Below are 17,700 nucleotides of genomic sequence, written 5' to 3'. Positions count from 1 at the left end.
AGTTGTATTTCCCAATCTAATGAATGATGACCGAGGAGGAGATGAGTGGGATTCCACTAAGAGCAACTCCACCCATGGAGCCTTTCCCCCTGGCAATCCACTATTGAATCCACCATTTTGAACAGTAATTGCCTTTAATGAATAGTAACTACCATTAATGAACAGTAATTGCCATTTGCATCTCCACCCTTGGAGCCCTCCCCCTGGCAATAGGCAATAAAATATTAGTTTTTTTTGTTTGTTTAAATAATACAAAATAAAATTATATGTAATTTCGGATAAGATTTTTTAAATTGTTCTCGTTGCGCCACGTGTCATTTTATAAAAAAAAACAATTATTTAGCGATGGATTTCGATAAGATTTTTATCCAATGTCATCGTGCCACGTGTCGTTATCTTTTGAGAATCTTTGACGATAGATTTTGATCAGATTTTAACTCGTTCAAAATTGCGCCACGTGTCATTATCCGAAAATATAATTATTGGAGATTGATTTCGATAAGATTTTTTTCCATTTTTTTAAATTTTTTTTCCAATAATTAATTTCTGCCGTTGGATTTAAAAAAATTTGAATTTCAACACTCCAGATTGTGCCACGTGTTACAACGGTAACTTTTCTTAATTTTAAAACTATTTTTTCTTAATTTATAAAGCATATTAATATCGACCGTTGATCTCAGATAGAACGGTTGATATTAAATCAGATATTTTTTATTTTTTTAACCGTTGAGATCCAACGGTCCAAATGAAGGAGCCGTTGAGATCTAACGGACCGTGGGAAGCCACGTGGCTTCCCAACGGTAACTGTGAAAGGCTGAAAAGTTGTCTTTTTTTCTTCTGAAAAGTTGTCGGGCGACGCGCCCCCACGCGCAAGTGGGGTGCACGCGCCTGACAGAAAAAATAAAAAATGGGCTTGGAGCTCAGGCTCCGGGGCTGTCACAAATTGACAGGCCCCCTGCTCGGGCCTTCTCCACGAGCTCGGGCTCCTTACCGCTGGAGCAACTTGACAGGCCCTCAGGCCTTTTCTTCTCCACTGTCCCCCGGCCTATTGACAAGGCTGGAACTGCTCTAATGTGTCGGTGTAATTTTTTTTTTATGGAAAATAAAATTATTCTCATGACGAATACGACATGCTACGTGCACCGACAAATACAATTTGATTTTTGTATACTATTTTCTCATCTGTACCGACGTACAAGCCAATATGTGCGATCAAACAATTTTATTATTTTAGAGAGCTGTTATTTAATATAGTTGTAGTTAAAAATATTATTTATGAACGTCTTTATTATTAATGAATGTTGTATTTTTTAAATACGTTTCCTTAAGTATTAAGTATTATATTTCTTACACATATGTACTGCAAGTTTAAAGACGTGAAATTAGCTCTATAAACTAAAGCATTGTCTCAAACAAGTATAAATATTTCCGTTCATCTAAAACTTTTTTTTGTAATATAATTTTGTACTCATTGACAATTATTACTATGTAGAGCGTACCTTTTAAGAGGGGACCAAGAAAAGTTATGACGTACACAATGTAGAGAGTTTATTCTTATGCATTACTAGTCTCAAGTTGAGACCATAATTTTTTTTAAAAGATGGACAACTGGTGGTAAACCACGGTTATCCACCTATTTCAGGGGCCGAGAAAACTCACAGAAACATTTCAACCTTCCCCTGGACACAAATCTGAGCATTACTTTAGAGAGGTTTTAACTGTATGTTACACGTTATAACTTATAAGTGATAAGAAGATATACATTTCAATGTCCCTCTATTTGTATTACAACATGTGTACCGAGTCTTGTTCTGGACACAATAAAAAATTCTTCCAAACTTTTGTAACAAAAAAAAGTGAATTTTTCAAGACTTCATGAGCGTAAATTGGACTTAGATTTTTTAGCACTCTATACTAAAAAAGAGGAGTACATAAATAATTTTATCTTGTTTAATGTGATTTTATGTTATATACATTCGTAAACTTACTTATATACTAGAAATTAATTAGACATATACACAAATAAATGGTAAAAATTCAGAAAAAATCATTGATCCGCTGGTACATATAAGTTTAAAAACTTCTAAATTCTTATAAAATGTAGGAAATCCGAATTATATTCCAAAACATTCGGACATAAATATGCATCCCCATATTCTTATTGCATGGCTTTTTGTATATGTGTCCGTTAGATTTTTTAAGGTATATAATCGTCATGAATTTATTAATTTGACTTATTGTTTGAGTTTTTCTTTTTTCAAAGTTTAATTTATTAATTTGACTTGAAAATTGAATAATTCTAACCCACTTAGTGAGAATATTTTTTTAGTGACACTTTGGATGCGGTCTCTAAATTATTTGACTGAAACCTTAGTGGTTTAGTTTTTTATCGAAGTCTCTGACATTAATGCAATAATGTATTTTTATGTTAATTATAATATTTTAAAATTAAAAATAAAATTTGTAATTATTTATATTAATGAGATTTTAAATAAAACCCATAATTTATGGGATTAAAAATATTAAAAATGAATTATACTCTTCAATATATTGTGTGCGTACACACACACACGAGTACGTTCATCAAAACTAACAAAAAATTTATTGTACCAAAGTATGGGTACATTTTTCAAAAGCACAAAAAAAGAAAGATATAAGGCTGAATAACATTATTAAATTTCTTCTATTAAACTTGACATGAATACATTCTCAAATCAACAAAATAGAATGTACCTATATAAGTTTAAAAAATAGATTAGATAAAAGATTGAATGAAATTTTATATAAAAAATGGGTATTTAAATTTAAAAAGGGTACATTTTTAATAAATTGGTATATCTAAGAATTAATACATACAAGATTAAAAAATTATTTTTTTTATAAAAATTTAATAGGTACAAACTTATTCTAATTTTATTTTTTATATTTGGGAAATGTTTGAATTCAAAATTATTTAGAGTTTAATAAGGGTGTAGTATTAAAACTATAAATCAATTACTATTTTTTTTTCATAAAAATTATGTAACTTACATGTAATTCATTAATATATTAATACTAGGACTTTGATCAAAATTCTCTCAATTGGACTAAGTCAGACTCATTGACGATTGGTATGATAGCAGACGATGTACTGCATCTGGCTTCCACTTTCCCTGTGGTGAGGTTTATTCATGCCTCTAGTTTATGTAATGGTGTTGCACACCGGCTTGCTAAGTTTGCTTTGTCTAGTAGCAATAATTTAGTTTGGTTTGAGGAGCCTCCTATTCTTATTCAGGAGCTTCTATTCTAAGATATTTGTAACTCTTTATAAGTTTGATTAATGAATACATCGCTTCCAATTAAAAAATAAAAAAAGATAAAGTCTTAATCAATAAATATAAGAAATTAGAGACCGAAAACTAATTATTCATTTATTTCTTATGATCATTGACTTAAATTGGATAATTATGTCCATTATCCTGGTTCAAACATCGCCATGAACACATAGCGAAACAAAAACCAAACAAGCAAATATAGCGAGATTTTCTTTAAAGATATGTAGCATATAAATTACACGAAAAATAAATAAGTGATTGGAATAAAAATAAGGAAAACTAATGAAAAATGTTTGAAAACTTTGAATTTTAACAATAATAACAAAATAAAGGGTAAAGTAAATAGTATCTTATTGACTTTTTAGTGTAAAAATGTGATTTTTCGTTAAAATGAACAGTATCAGAAGCTTTTTATGAGAACTTTAACGAAAAACTTCCGGTACTGTTCACTTTTAACGAAAAACCATATTTTTACACTAAAAATCAATACTGATACTATTCATTTTATCATTTATTTTATCTTTATCGTTAAAATTCAAAAATTTCATTATTTTTCTTAAAATTATATAACTTGTGAAAAATCAATTCTAACGCGTAACTAAAGGATATGTATTATAACATTACACCTAAAGTGGCGCTAATTGGAATTATGGACAAATAATCCGTATCGATTTATTAAAAAAATATCCCGAAGTGTCTCCATCCATGTGCGGCGATCCCTTTCTTTTTCTTCAGTCATCTCTCTCTCTTTGATTGCTTTGCTCTTACATCTTCCCTTCCCCGTAAATCGTCTAAATTAATTAATTCACACTCTTCTCTTACCGCAATCGAATTTCCTTTGACGGTAGAGTGAGTGAGAGTCTGAGAGAGAGATAGCCGAGCTTTTCAATCGGAAGGAAAAGGTCGGTGGTGGTCTGCGGTGGCGATCTCTGTTGAATGGTAGTCGGTAGAGATGCTTCGCAGACTCACATTGCCTGCAAAAATAGCCTCAACCAGCACAACGAGGAGGTACTGATTCACCTATTTCCTTCTCTTTTTCTTTCCATTTTTCTAAAACCAAGTACTACGGACTTCTCTATCATGTTCAATTCCTTTTATTTTTGGTTTTCTGTTAATTACCTGTGCCAGTGGATCGTTACCTTAATCTGGGAAATTAAGGGTTCGATTTGGCTTCCGTTCCTCTAATTAGGGTTTGAATTTTCCATCTGTTCATCTCATATTTCGTTTATTGCTGTTACCTTTTGGTTTCATAGTGTGTATGCTGTGCCTCTCTGTATCTGTATCTATCTTTTCTTTTTTTGGACTATTTTATACAGGATTTTTTTTACCAAATATATGCTAATTAGTTAATTACTTTGTTAATTCATTCCCTCCAAAATTAATAAAATAAAACTTGGTTAATTAATTCTTTTCCTGGATTTTATTTCTTCCTGTGACTTTAATTCCCCTTCCCTCCAATTATTTATTTATTTCATTTTTCTCCATTTTCTGCATTGCGTGCAGCTGAACTCTCCAGTAATTAAACAATCAGACGCTTAAGGTTGATGGAGTTTTGCTGATCGCGTTCCGCTATCAAAGCAATTGCCTTTTGCTTGGGAGATGAAAGGGGGATATAACTACAAATTGATTGGGAAACCAATCTCTTTCACTCTGGCTGCCCTTGTATTCACAACAATATTACTTTGGGCGTGGGAGAAAAATCCTTTTGCTGATACTCTACTATTGCCGCGCCAGCGGTTTCCAATGCCTTCCATAGGTTTGTTTCCCCATCAATAGATGTTATCTTTTCTCTATTTTTTACCAATCAAGTTTTTTATATTTTCTTGTACAGTTATGCAACAAAATAACAAGATACGATTAAGGGTTAAAATGTGCATGAAAATTCGTTAGAGATTACCTTAGAGAAAATGGTGAACAATGCTCTTGGGATTTGTAAATAGTTTAAGATGTATATTACCCCTGATCTTTTAATTGGACAAATATCTAGTTTAATGTTTGGGACAAGATTGCCTGCCGTATTATGTTAATACCGTTGGTATTGTGCCTGCTATAGCATTCCAAATGTTTTGATGTGCCTACACTTTGTTCGAAACATGGACTTGGGTTCTCTTCTTTAATTTGAACATGAGTCCCCTGTGCCACGGCCTATTTGCCAAACTATAGTGGCATAGAAACTTATAACTTCATTTTTGTACAACATAGCTGCTCTCAAGAACTGAATCTACTTGCCTAGTCCAGTCCTTCAAATCCCATACTTTCCAGATAATGTGAGAAGGCAATGAAAAATTAATCTGATCTATCATCTATTGATGTTTTTCAGTGATCACACCTTTAAATGATACCGCACCATTAAGAAAACAAGATGCCTTGTCTGCAGAAAGCTTAAAAAGTAGTTATAAGAAATGAGAAGGCAACTGTACCAAAACATTACCTATTTATATTGCCTATTTAAATTTTGATTATCTATGTAAAGCGGGAGCCTTGTGCACTGGGTACGACCTTTACCTTTTATGTAACTCCCCATACTAGCATCTTTTGCATTTCTATTGCTCTATTTTTTTTTAAGGAGGAAACAATATTTTATTACATATGACAATAAAATTACGCAAGAAAAGTGATGGCCATGAAGTACCTGAGTGCGGTTTTTAGTTTATTTCATCCATGATTCAGCTGTGATATATAATAATGAATGGCTGGACTGCACATGACATGATTGTTATAGTACTCTAGTGACTATTCTTTGGAGAAACTCACAGGTTTTTAGAAACTTATTTTCTGTACAAGTAAAATTGCCATAAGGATAAAATAAATGTCAAAAAGCTTGTTTATTATAGAAAAAAGTCAGAATTAGGATGGGATGATGGGTGAACTTTGGTGGCTATGCGGGATATGTAGATAACTATTGCTTGCATGAAAATATCACAAATTAGGGTGAGATGAAATAATGTTTTTCCTGTCTAGTTGGTCAGTGCTGAAGGAAAAGCCAAATGAAGATATGAGAATGACATGGTTCGTGGTTATTTGCTTACCAAACGACTCTTGAAAGCTATATTAATTGCTAACTTTCTTATCTGTTGAAGTAATTAGGATCTAAGGCTCACTAGTTGACCTCATTAGTAAATGCTAAAATGTTTGCTAAGTGTTTGAAAGCTGCTGTTTCAGCTATTTATCACTAGTTTTGCCTGCCTCTTCAGTCAGTGCTGAAAGGAGTTCAGTTTTGGTCAGCCTTTTGGGCTTCTGTTTCTAAGGAGTTTAAGCACATCTCCTTTTCTCCTATATTGGCTTGACTGGCAGGCTGGAGTTCTTTAGTCTGGATGGCTGTGTCTAGTTTTAGTTTTTTGGTAACTTTTTCGTGTTTTTTTTTTAGTGTTGTTCTTGACCACTCATGTTCTTCCCTTGTTGTTTTACTGTCTTTTGAAATGATCTACTATCTTTGTCTTCAATGCTGAAAGGACTGACCTCATCTTATACCTGCTTCTTTGTCTGCCAGCTGATGAATGTTTTTCATTTTTTATTCAGATTTTTTTGGGGACTTCTCAAATAATTCCTCCAAACCTATGAAGACAAGTGGAAATATTGAAGGGAAGGATTTACATTTGAATACGGCAGAAGATACAAAAGTAATAGAAAAGTTTGGCACAGCCCCAATAGATTCTATGTATGCATTCTCTCCTGGAATGCATGAAAGTAATAGGAATGCAACATCTTTCCAAACTAAAGGTATAGCTTCCTTTCTCATAGGGCTGTAAGCTTCATTATTGTTAACTTTTGTAGGTAATTACAGTTATCTTATTGTTTTATTGCTCATGGACTACACTATGCAATTGAGGGGTCCCATAGAATAGAATAGTACATTAAATCTGTCTCTCTGAATTGTATTTCTTGTTAAAAAAATAATTGTATACAGCATTGATTGGTGGTCAGTTTACCATGATGATTTCACGCCAATAGCTCATTTGACATGGAATGATTGTTTTCTTATTGATGTTTGTTGAAAATTTAAATTCTAGGTGGTGTTTATGGAAACTGGTCAGGCTGAACCTAATTCTGGTTAGGCACATAACATTTACATATTATTATATACCTTGTCCTGCGGCAGCTAATGTCCTTGAAGATATATATTCTTTGCCTTGTTTGATTGTCTTACTGGTTGAATACATGCCAACCCTATTCCTTACCAGTCTGTGAATCAGTTTTATGGATTGATGATCCCCCAAAAGTGAAATAGTAATTTCTCCTTTCATATTCTTTTTTCTTTGTGCACAAAGTCGAGAGTAAACTTTTCTCTTCTTAATGGCAACCAATTCTTCAAAATATAAACTGGCTTTACTTTTAAAGTGGTAATCTGATATCTGATGAGGTCCTATGTTACCACACTATGAGATCTGATTTGAGGTTTGGTACTGCATGATTAAAAGATGCCCTCTCTCTCTCTCTCTCTCTCTCTCTCTCTCTCTCTCTCTCTCTCTCTCTCTCTCTCTGTATGGAAAATGCTGCTACATTTAATTTTAACCAAATCAACTTCGGCGGAAGGAGGTCTTGGAGATATTATGAATGGAGACAAAAATCTGCTGCATTCCCTAATTTTAGAAAGGCAAAAAGAAAAACAAATAAATAGTTAAAAGATAGTACCATGTATTTCACGGACAAGTGAAAAAATGATTTCACACTTAACATATCATGTTATGGTGTAGAACGACATAAAGTTATGTCAAGCCATCAATTGCATAATACCTGTTGCTTATCGGATTGTTTCTATTGAAGAGAAGATTGAAGAATTTGTTTGATATGAAGGATCTAAGAAACACTTGAGTGAAAGTGTTCTGAACCAAATTTTAACCTAGCACTTTCTTGAACATCAGAATTCTCAGTTTTATGTCGCTTGAGTCGTTTACTCTTGCTATGCATTACTTGAGTCATTTACTCTTGTTTTGCATCACTTGAGTGGTTTACTCTTGTTTTCATCACTTCAGTGGTTTGCTCTTGTTTTGTGTCACTTGAGTCGTTGACTCTTGTAAATTTTGACTCCCGTTGAATAATTCACTGCAATAGTAATGGCAGAGTTGTTCAATTAAACTATGTTGAAGTACACATAAATATAAATACATTATGCATGTATTTTTTCACCGGAAAGTCTTATCCATCTATAGAGTTGTTGTTTACGCTGTTTCTCTGCTATGTTGAAAGGTTTCCATTGCTCAGATTTATCATCTCATGCTTCATGGTTCAATGTTTCCTAAGCTTGTGGAGTTTTCACCTCTGCAGTGTGTAATTATGCCAAGGGTAGATGGGTTGCGGACAACAGGCGCCCTTTATATTCTGGGTTTAAATGTAAGCAGTGGTTATCAGAAATGTGGGCGTGTAGACTGACACAACGAACAGATTTTTCTTTTGAGGGTTACCGATGGAAGCCAGCAAATTGTGAAATACCAGATTTTGAACGGTCTGCATTCTTGAGAAGGTAACTCTTTTCTGTTTGAACTTATATGAATTTTGGTGTGAAGTTGCCAATTGCGGTCTTGTCATTCATTAGAAAGACAATTCCACTGGATGAGTAAACGCTTTGATTGTTTTTTCATTTTTTTATACTTGCATTTATGTTGGCTATCATTTTCCCAGGTATAGAACTCAGTCATTGTCTAATTAAGGGCTTCCTGCCTGGTTAACTCGTGAAAAGCTTCAACTTACTTTTCGATTTGTGTACATAATATTTTGGACTGAAACCATATAATTTTGCTTGGTTTCCACTTCAAGCACACCTAACTTTTCAACTAGAAGTCTAGAATATTCCCTGAGTCGTGAATGAATCATCTCATACGATCTTACTTCTAAATCCTTTCAACAATATGGACCACTGTTCTCCCGAGTTTGAGATTTGGTGCAATACAGAGAAATGGTTTATCTTGCTGTGGTCAGTCTTCTAAATGTGAATGTGCCTTTCAGGATGCAGGACAAAACGATTGCTTTCATAGGAGATTCATTGGGTAGACAGCAGTTCCAGTCTTTGATGTGTATGGCCACTGGCGGGGAAGAAAGCCCCGAAGTTGAGAATGTCGGAAAGGAATATGGCCTTGTCAAACGTCGTGGAGCCATTCGTCCTGATGGCTGGGCCTATCAATTCTCTAACACCAATACCACTATCTTATATTATTGGTCAGCAAGCCTGTGTGATCTAGTGCCCCTTAACATCTCAGACCGAGCCAGTGATATTGCCATGCATTTGGATCGTCCCCCAGCTTTCTTGAGACAATACCTTCATCGGTTTGATGTGCTGGTTCTTAATACAGGGCATCATTGGAATAGGGGAAAGATTAATGGTAACCGGTGGGTAATGCATGTAAACGGAAAGCCCAATCAAGAAAAGATGCGTGCAGAAATTGGAAATGCTAAAAATTTTACTGTGTACAGTATTACCAGGTGGGTTGATTCACAACTACCATCACATCCCCGCCTAAAAGCTTTCTTTCGGACAATTTCACCGAGGCATTTCTTCAATGGTGACTGGAATACTGGGGGTACCTGCGACAATACTACTCCGTTGGTCGGAGGAAGTGAAGTAGTCCAGGAAGGATCCAGTGATTCAGTGATCGAGGGTGCTTTGAAAGGTACAAAAGTAAAGTTACTGGATATAACTGCCATTTCTCAATTGAGAGATGAAGGTCACATATCCCACTATACCATTAGAGGAAAAGGAAATGCGGGCACAAGTGATTGCTTACACTGGTGCTTACCTGGAATTCCAGATGCATGGAATGAACTCCTTGTTGCACAGATATAGGAGGCGGCGGCGGCCTTGCCACGTCGTATACACCAATTCCGATATTCTTCATGGTCTGATAAGAAGGCCAATTGTTTTATCCGGTATGAAATTCTTTTGTTTTGTAAGTTTCAGTGTTTGATAGAATATAAGGTAAGGCACCAATTGCGAATCCATTTCCTGTTGAATCGAATTCTAGTTGTTCATATAGGTGTTATTCATACAACGAAAAATGTTGTACTGTGTATTGTACCATTGCAGTAAGAGTTGCTGCTAATATAATGAGGAATTTTTTTTCGATTCGTAGCAAGTTGGAACTAGTCGTGCATGTTTTGTTGTTTATGCAGCTTATGCTATTGGCACCTTGTTGCTTTTTATTCGTGGCAACTTTTCAAATGGATATTATTACAATTGTTAGAGGATCTATGCATATTTTGCTTCTTAATTTTTGTTGCTCTTTGTGGCTAAAAAGTCATGGGTTTGAGTTGTGGAAACAACCTCTTTGCAAAGCTAAAGTAAGACTGTATACGATAGACGTGCAGGACAAAAAGACTTGTTAGCTTGAGATCGCTCCTTCATTTTTGTTTCTTATGAAGCGATATTTTCTTCTCGGGATGCTATCTCATCTCATCTCATCGCAAAGTACTAAATTCCAAAGACATGTGAATTGTGAACCGTCGTCCATATCACACTCGTGATCAGAGAGAAAAAGAAATATGGAGAGAGAGAGAGAGAGAGAGAGAGAGAGAGAGAGAGAGCACAAAATAATACAGTCATCATATATATATAATCATATAATTACTAGTTAAAGAAAAGGAGTTGCAGTGAGGGTTGGAGGAGGAGTAGGTTTGAAGCCCCTTTGGGACTGGGAGCATCGACATCTACATCTAAGAATGACATAAGAAATAAACCTGTAAAACAAGACGAAGCAGACCATGACCGCCACATTCCTCCACCGACTCTCCTCCCCATACCCTTCATCTCTCAGAACTTCTTCTCCCGTCACCATACACCTCCCAAAGAAATACTCCAAGCACTTGTCCGACCCTGAGAACTCGTTTATCAGAAACCCTTCGAACGGATACTTGAACAGCGATACGTAGTGCATGAAAATCCAGTACCCGGGAATCTCATGCTTGGAGATGAAGTAACCGGAGAACAGAAAGAAAGACCCCATGACGCCGGCAATGACCGAGTTTCCCACGATGAAATTTGGCACGAGTGCACTGAAACACACCACCACGGAATTCGCAGTGTATAATATCAACCAGATCAACAGCAAGAAATGGAAAAAGGCCGTGAAGTTAGGGTTGAGTCCGACCAGCCAGTACAGTGGCAGAGTGAAAAGGACGGCCAGGATTAGTAGAAAGGGCAGGTAAACCAATCCGTTGGCGATGGCGTAAGACGAGACCCTGTAGCTTCCGCAACAAGTCTCCTTCATCAGAATCTCCCTCTCTTGAAGAAATATCGGCAGTGCTTCCGTCGTGCACGACAGCAAAAACGTTAAAATGAATGCGAATAGACCTACCCTTTCCTCGGCTCCGGTGAGATCGTCTTTGAGGTCGTAAAAGATGGAGCCTAGAACTAGTCCGGAGACGAGCATCTGAATTGTCCGGCATGCGAACAGCTCCTTTGTTCGGAATATGTTCTTCGAGAACCTATGACTCAGGATCATCGTCTCTCGCAGTCTCGAATTAGTAAAATCCAAATCGGGAAAAACTTCATTATTGGTGATTTTATCGTCGTCAATTTCAAGTGGCACTACTCCTCCTCCGCCTCCGCCACCGGCATTACTATTATTAGTTTTCGATTGTTGAAACAGCTGCTGCAGAGTCAGCTTACCAGTTCGACTCTGACGATCAAGAACAAGAATATTATTGTGTGGTGTGGATTGATGTTGTTGTTGAATGGTTTCGATGGAGTCGATTGCAAACTCGACGACGTTGACATGAAGAGGGAGCTCCAACCCCATGAGCCTTAAGTTGAGGCCGAGATGATCGACGGTGCCGTGGTGGAGGACGGAGCCGTTGGCCAGCAAAAGGATTGAGTTGAAGAGCTTCACAATTCTGAATCCCGGCTGATGAATGCTCAGAATGATGGTTCTGCCCCTGGTCTCAGCCATGGTCTTGAGCATGTCGATGATCTGAAGAGCGGAGGTGCTGTCAAGCCCGGAAGTGGGCTCGTCGAGGATGAGCACTTCGGGGTCGTGGATGACGTCGACTCCAATGGAGACACGCCGCCTCTCTCCGCCGGAGATCCCCCGAACTCTGTCGTCTCCGACTCTGGCGGCGGAGACATGGGCGAGGCCGAGCTCGTTGATTAAGGCCTTGACGCGGGAGCTGAGCTCAAGGGGAGAAACCCTGAGCCTGAGCTTGGCACTGAACATTAGGGTTTCTTCGACTGTAAGCAAAGGAAACAATGTGTCCTTTTGGGTGACGTAGCCGGAGACCTTGTTGAAGTAGGGTTGGCGGAGAGGCTTTTGGTTGACGAAAACGGAACCGCCGTGCGGGGTGAGCTTGCCGGCGAGAATCTCAAGGAGGGAGGATTTACCAGCTCCACTGGGACCAACAATGGCGAGGATCTCCCATGGCCTTGCTCGCAAGTTGACGTCCTTGAGGACTTCTTGCCCACCAACTCCTCCTGCTCTTCCTCTCGATGATCTTCCATCATCTTCAACTGCTACTACAGCTACTTTTGCAGCACATGCAGAAGCAGAAGCAGGTTGTTTGTTTTGGCTGAAGATGTTGAAGAAGTTGCGGTGGGGTGTGTGATTAATCTTGTAGGAGATGCCTACTGCCTCAATCTCACTGCCTTGTTTCTTCATTGAAGATTTCAAGAGCTCTCTCTCTTGTTTGTCTCTCTGTTTTTTCTTTACTTCTTGTTTGTCTCTGCAAAGCTCAGCTCAGTGCTAAATAAGGTTCAGTTTTATTTTATTTTATTTTTTTGGGTGAACAAGGGTTCCAGCTAGCTGATACATTGTTTTGTTGTTTCTTTTTCCTAATTTATGTTTTCTAATTTTTCCTCCAGTTTTTTTTCCTTCTCTTCTAACCTGTAAAATACATGGATAGGATATGAGTATATGAGTATTGCAAAGTGATTAATTAGAGGGTAATGTTAATGAGACTAAATTCGAAGATAAATTTGCAAATTAAATAATATGTCAATGTCACCAATAGGAATGAGCAAATTTATCAACGCTTAAGTAATAAATCAATCATCAACTTTCATGCCCTTTAATTAGTTTCCAAAATTTTGTCTACAAATTTTGTCTGCTTAGCATTACCCTTAATTAAACAGGATGCTAGCAAACTTTTCACTTGACATTCTTAGTTATTCTTTTAATATTTTTGTAGCAATGTTAGTTGAGGATTGGAACTGTCTAATTTTTAGATCACAATTTAAGGATCAACTCTGAAAAGTTCAATCAAAATATAAATTATTCAACCGTTTGATTAACATTAATTTTAAGTGAGAAACATAATTTATTTATTTACTAGATATTGTTATATGATTAAATAGCTACGAATATCAGTTAATATTTGTAGAGATTATCTTTCAAGCCGAAAAGGTAAACAAATAGATTATTAACATTCCTATTAATTGTATATATGATAGTGGAAAAAAATATTCGGGCAAACACGTCATTGGCAAGGTATATATCACAAAACTATGAAACTTCATGCACTTATTTTTGTGGTTCAATAAAATGTGAATCGTATTTAGTGTGAGAGTTATCATAATCATATAACTTAAGATAAGCTTTATCTCATTTGAACCTCGATTGATTGGACATCCTAGAATTTATTTCTATAAGATTCACTTACATGTAGCTCATTATAAAGAGAGATTTTCAATGTGCTCGAAATATATGATAATACACCATATATCATTATTCAAGTAGAGATAAGTTTTTCTTTTGAGTGTCGTTCCAATTACACAATGACATATGAGATATGCCGATGGTCCATGCACGGAGGAAAATCTCTCCAACATAAGCTTTATGTTTCTGTTTTGATTTTTGTCCTGGAAAGTTGCATATGCAGAAATGCAGAAAGTTCACGTGGCTTTGGTAAGTGGCATCTCTCAGATCCTCGGTGTAAATTTGTTCTTTTACACAATCAACTCTTGCTCTTCCACAATATGTCAATACAAGTGTGTGTATATAATATATATATATATATATATATATATATATATATATATATATGAAAGTTTGTTTTGTTTCTACATTATACGACATCGTATTTGTATGCTAGCGATCGCATATCCTTGGGACCATGCGATAATGCTGTGTTAACACTTTACATCCAGCTGGTAACCTAATAATCAAAGCCTTTATTTCTGGAGAAATATTATTAATAATTTTCTTAAACTTGAAATGCTAATTAATTAACTAAAACAAAACAAAAATGGCTTTCGAGGGGGTTGAAAGTTGAAATTAAGATGATTGCTATCTACTATTCTGTTTTTTGTTTTGTTTTGTTACTCTAAGAACCCTGCTGCTAATTGATGAAATTCATGTTTAATTAGGTAATTAAGTAAGGGAGATTAGAGTAAGTGCCCACCGCATCAATTTGTAATTATGTGTAGGAGTAGGAGTATAGGACCCCTAGCTTAGCTAGGGACTTGAGCAAAGACATAAACCAGTGGCCCCGTTGGCCCTTGAATTTGTGGCTGAGATGAAATCATATTATACCCTACGTACTGGTAGGATTTATCCCTATGGCTTCGTTTTGTAAGTTATGTTAAAAAAGCAATGAAAATTTTGTAGTTAATTTTAAGATAGGAGATAAATTACTTAAAAAGAAACATTACGATCATTCCAATCCTTTTTATATGAGATAATTAGAGGGGAATATGGTTATCTCCGAATCCCTTCCATTCAAATCCTCCATTATCCTTCAATCATATTTGTTCCGTTCACATGAAAATCGAACAACCATCAATCAATAGACGGGAGAAAGTGAACAGACTTGTACATTGTTTTTGGTTAAAACTTAAAAAGCAAAAGAAAAATTAATTAATTCCTAGACGTTCGATTTTCATGTGAACGTACAAGATTGAAGGATTTTGAGGATCCAAATGAAAGGAATCCATAGAGTCATATTTCAATTAAATGGGATAAGTTTTCTTCACGAGTAATGAGACTAATGACTTTAATCCTCTTTTTTTTTTTTTTTTTTTATTTATCAAGACTTTAATCCTCTTCTAATTTTCACAAAATAAAAAGTCCTTCTCGTCTACTTTCAAAATACTACGAATTTAAAGAGTTTTTCATTTCGCCAAAATAGACATATACATATGCAAAAAAAGGTGGCAAATCAACCGGATTAAGTTGTTAATGATTACATTATAGTTTATTTAATTTAATTTCACCTTACACTATCATCACAATTACTAATATCGTCTAAATATTATGACGATATTAAAGTAAATGAACCTTAATAAGTACCCATTAATAACCCAATAAACTGATTTCCCACTCCTTCGTATGCAGTAGCGCAAGTAGAAAGTTCCCCTTCCTCCACATTTCCCTGTCCATTGAAATTTGAAGGGGAAAAGAAATGAAAATGATGGCATGGAAGGAGTGAATATTTTCTGTGGCGGAGGATGATCGAGGGACAAACAGACGGACAGACAGAAAGAGAGGTAAGATGATGTTCATTGGCGTTGAACCTTAATTAATTCAAGCTTGTGAATGATTAGGTTTCTTAATTTGTGGCTCTCGTTTCATCTCATCTAATTCTAGTGGTTGCTGTTACAGACTTGCTTTTGTCTGGATCAAGAAAGAATCGACATGTCATGCATGCAAGCAAGAAGGGTTGTAGCGCCCGTGAATTCTATATATAATATTATATTACTACGTGGTGGTCTGTGGTCAGGGACGGCCCCATCCCGAAGCGAACCCACCACCGGCTGCCGGGACATGGGCCCCACCAATGCCCAGTGGCCAATGGGATTCATTCACTGCTTTTACTTTACATCCGTTGACTATGTCTAATACACGCAAACGCAACTTAACTAGGCCCGTGACCGACTGATCCCATCCATCCATCCATCCATCCATCATCCTCTTACCCGCTTCTTCTCGAGTAATTTATTCATATCATATTTTTGTACCATATTTTCATACCATCTTAAGTGACATTTGATATGAATAGTCATATCATTTGAATTAATAAAAAATTTAAATTTAGTTCATTATTTAATAAACTTATAATTAAGAAAAACTAGTTAATTAAATGATGATTATTGTATACGAAGAGTCTTTCATTTTCTTGGGTTTTGCAAATTTTTCAAATGATATAGCTGTTCGCATCAGATGCTACCTAAGCTAGTATAGAAATATGGTATAAAAATATAGTATGAATAGCATTACTCCTTCTCCTCAACTCCTAAACCAACTTACAAGTAGGTTGTTTTGCCTTTTTCTTTTAGTTATTTGTTCATAGCTTAAATTATGACAAAGTTACTTAGTACTACGGTTTAGTGATATTTCTCTTTACTATTAAGTGAGAGGTCTTAGTTTCGATTCTCATAGATGGCGAATTCAATACCAAATTAGGTTGTCCGTTGTGCAGTTAACCGAATTCCCCATTCTCTTGGTGTAAAATCTATCGTTCTACTAAAAAAAAAAATTGTGACAAATGTCCCTAAACTTTACTCGAGTTTAGTTTTTGTCCCTAAACCTTTTATGAAGATTTTACGTAATCATAATTGAAACAAGGAGTTAAATTTTGATTACAGAATAGTAAAGCGATTATTAACTTTGAAGAAATCAATAGAATGGCGGTGCCCACGCAAAATAAGAAATCCAACTCTTGAATTGGAAGAATTGGACTCCTTGGATGGACGAGATATTTGAATTCCATGAGGGTGAGGGATTTGGCGTTGCACAAGTGGTCCTTTCCATACGAGTGAGGGATTCGATAAAAGATAAGGCAAACTTCACTCGTGCAACATGGGGTTAAGTTGAAGGACCGGAGAAAATATTGTAAGAGTTTATCGACACTTTAGGCTGAAATCCTTACTATACTCACTCGTGTATGGTTTAAAATGAACGCATACCATATCAATGGCTCTTTTGAAATCCAAAACCGTGAAATGGTGGTCGGAAACAACAGCAAAGGCAAAACTATGCTGGATTTCCGACGAGCTGAGCTGATTTCGACAACGTGCAAATACAGTATGAGAATCAACGAAACAATTTAAGCACAAGTCGTCGGTATTACGTCTCATGAATCTATTTGTTCATTGCTCTCTCTTCCCTTCTGTTGAATTCCTTCCATCCTCCCTTCACTTTCCTTGGAAAAAATAGTTGAACCCAGTTTGCACATCAAGTCAGTTTTTTTTTCAATCATCAAGAGACAATGTTCAACCCAACCTCAAAGAAAAAGTATCACAAATTCATCAAATGGGGGAGATGACACATCCTAAGATTTCACATGCTCCCTCACAAACTGCTCCACCCGAGATATTTCACCCGTTAGACCAGACGCTTCTGCAACTGTAACTTTGTTCTGGCAATGAGAGAACGAAAATACTTCGCCAGGTACTCCAAGGGTAAAGTCGTTTGCAATATCAGCTGCTGATATTGCACTTCTTGATGCCCGTAACTTCTCGCTGTAG

At 36.1% G+C, this 17,700-nt stretch overlaps 3 protein-coding genes across 3 annotated transcripts; 2 read left to right on the top strand and 1 right to left on the bottom strand.

Annotated features, from left to right (window-relative positions):
• The first annotated feature begins 3,946 nt into the window (after positions 1 to 3,946).
• On the top strand, positions 3,947 to 10,381 carry LOC103424765 (protein trichome birefringence-like 14). The gene is made up of 5 exons (XM_008362862.4): positions 3,947 to 4,322; positions 4,818 to 5,070; positions 6,834 to 7,034; positions 8,580 to 8,775; positions 9,258 to 10,381. Exons 2-5 carry the CDS (start codon positions 4,914 to 4,916, stop codon positions 10,090 to 10,092), a joined length of 1,389 nt encoding a protein of 462 aa, XP_008361084.3. The 5' UTR covers positions 3,947 to 4,322; positions 4,818 to 4,913; the 3' UTR covers positions 10,093 to 10,381.
• A 445-nt stretch (positions 10,382 to 10,826) lies between these two features.
• LOC103424766 (ABC transporter G family member 5) lies at positions 10,827 to 13,098 on the bottom strand. Its single transcript, XM_008362863.4, has one exon. The coding sequence runs from the start codon at positions 12,893 to 12,895 to the stop codon at positions 10,877 to 10,879; it is 2,019 nt and encodes a 672-aa protein (XP_008361085.3). The 5' UTR covers positions 12,896 to 13,098; the 3' UTR covers positions 10,827 to 10,876.
• A 4,077-nt stretch (positions 13,099 to 17,175) lies between these two features.
• On the top strand, positions 17,176 to 17,700 carry LOC114821301 (uncharacterized). The gene is given in 2 exon segments (XM_029093342.2): positions 17,176 to 17,257; positions 17,567 to 17,700. Coding segments are annotated over 2 exon segments (216 nt in total).

Source organism: Malus domestica, chromosome 15 (assembly GCF_042453785.1).
Source record: "Malus domestica chromosome 15, GDT2T_hap1".
NCBI lineage: Eukaryota > Viridiplantae > Streptophyta > Magnoliopsida > Rosales > Rosaceae > Malus > Malus domestica.
This window is presented reverse-complemented; position numbering and strand designations above follow the sequence as displayed.